This window comes from Loa loa (genome assembly GCF_000183805.2).
Source record: "Loa loa unplaced genomic scaffold supercont3.3306, whole genome shotgun sequence".
In the NCBI taxonomy this organism is placed as follows: Eukaryota; Metazoa; Nematoda; class Chromadorea; order Rhabditida; family Onchocercidae; genus Loa; species Loa loa.
Window position 1 is genome coordinate 1 of NW_018111484.1, and position 1,044 is coordinate 1,044.

Sequence of the window (1,044 nt, forward strand, 5' to 3'; positions counted from 1 at the left end):
TTTTTTTTGATAATGAGAGATTTTCAGCAAATAGCAAATATGGTTACAGCAAAAGATATTAAAGTTGGTCGAATTTACCCAAATTTAAAATTTATTCGCGAATGTTCGATTAAAATAGCATTGGCAATTGCAAAACATTGCTATGCGGTTTGTATTTTTTACATCAAAATTTGCATTTATTTAATTACACTAATTATGATATTTTAATTATGGTATTTGAATGAAATCATTAAGTGAGTAAATTTTAAAAACTTTTAAATTAATAATGGATAAATGTTTTATTCTCAAATAATACAAATATGAATTTTTGCACGGATGAATTTTCCATTAATTTAAGAGGAAATTTTTTTTTCTTTGTTACACAAATTAATGGATAGATAACGAGTATATATTTAATATTTAAGCAAGTATTATCACATTAATTAATCATAAAAATGATCAACTATGATTCCTATCAGATATTTGAATAATTAATTACAAAGTTATGATTAGGATGTTTATTATTAGATATATAATTAACCGGTTTATGCATACAGTAATCAAAACCATCCTATTGTTGATTATTTTTACGAGAATAGTTTTGATAATTTACAGAATGGAACAGCGGCATTGTATCCGGAACCGGAAAATTTGGAAAAATATATTCGTTCACAGATTTATTCAGTAGAATATGATGAGCTCATTGATGTAACATATAAATGGCCGGAGCAAGATATGAAACAAGGATTTCCGATACCGGCAGTAAGACGTGAATCCGCCGAAGAATAATGGAATAATCAATGTGTGATTTGATGCTTAACTGGTGATACAATCAATTATCACTTAACATATTAATTTTAATGATTAAATTAGGAAAAGGTTTTCTTTATAAATCTTTTTTTTTTTTTTAATTAAAAAGGGTCTTTTTTTTATAGGCCTTTTTTATATATTTCTTTACAAAGGTTGCTTTTTTTTACAAAGGCTAGAATATTATTTGGATCTTTTTAGATTGCTCAAATTTTAGAGTATTTTTCGAGAGAGAGAGAAGGGAAAAAAAGGAAACTC

The 1,044-nt window shown here is 25.7% G+C and overlaps 1 protein-coding gene across 1 annotated transcript; it reads left to right on the forward strand.

The window, feature by feature from the left end:
* Window positions 1-12: 12 nt before the first annotated feature.
* LOAG_19218 (hypothetical protein) lies at window positions 13-768 on the forward strand (the record flags this gene model as incomplete). The annotated part of the gene is made up of 2 exons (XM_020451871.1): window positions 13-147; window positions 595-768. The coding sequence occupies 2 exons, from the start codon at window positions 13-15 to the stop codon at window positions 766-768; spliced, it is 309 nt and encodes a 102-aa protein (XP_020304321.1).
* Between the last annotated feature and the right edge of the window lie 276 nt (window positions 769-1,044).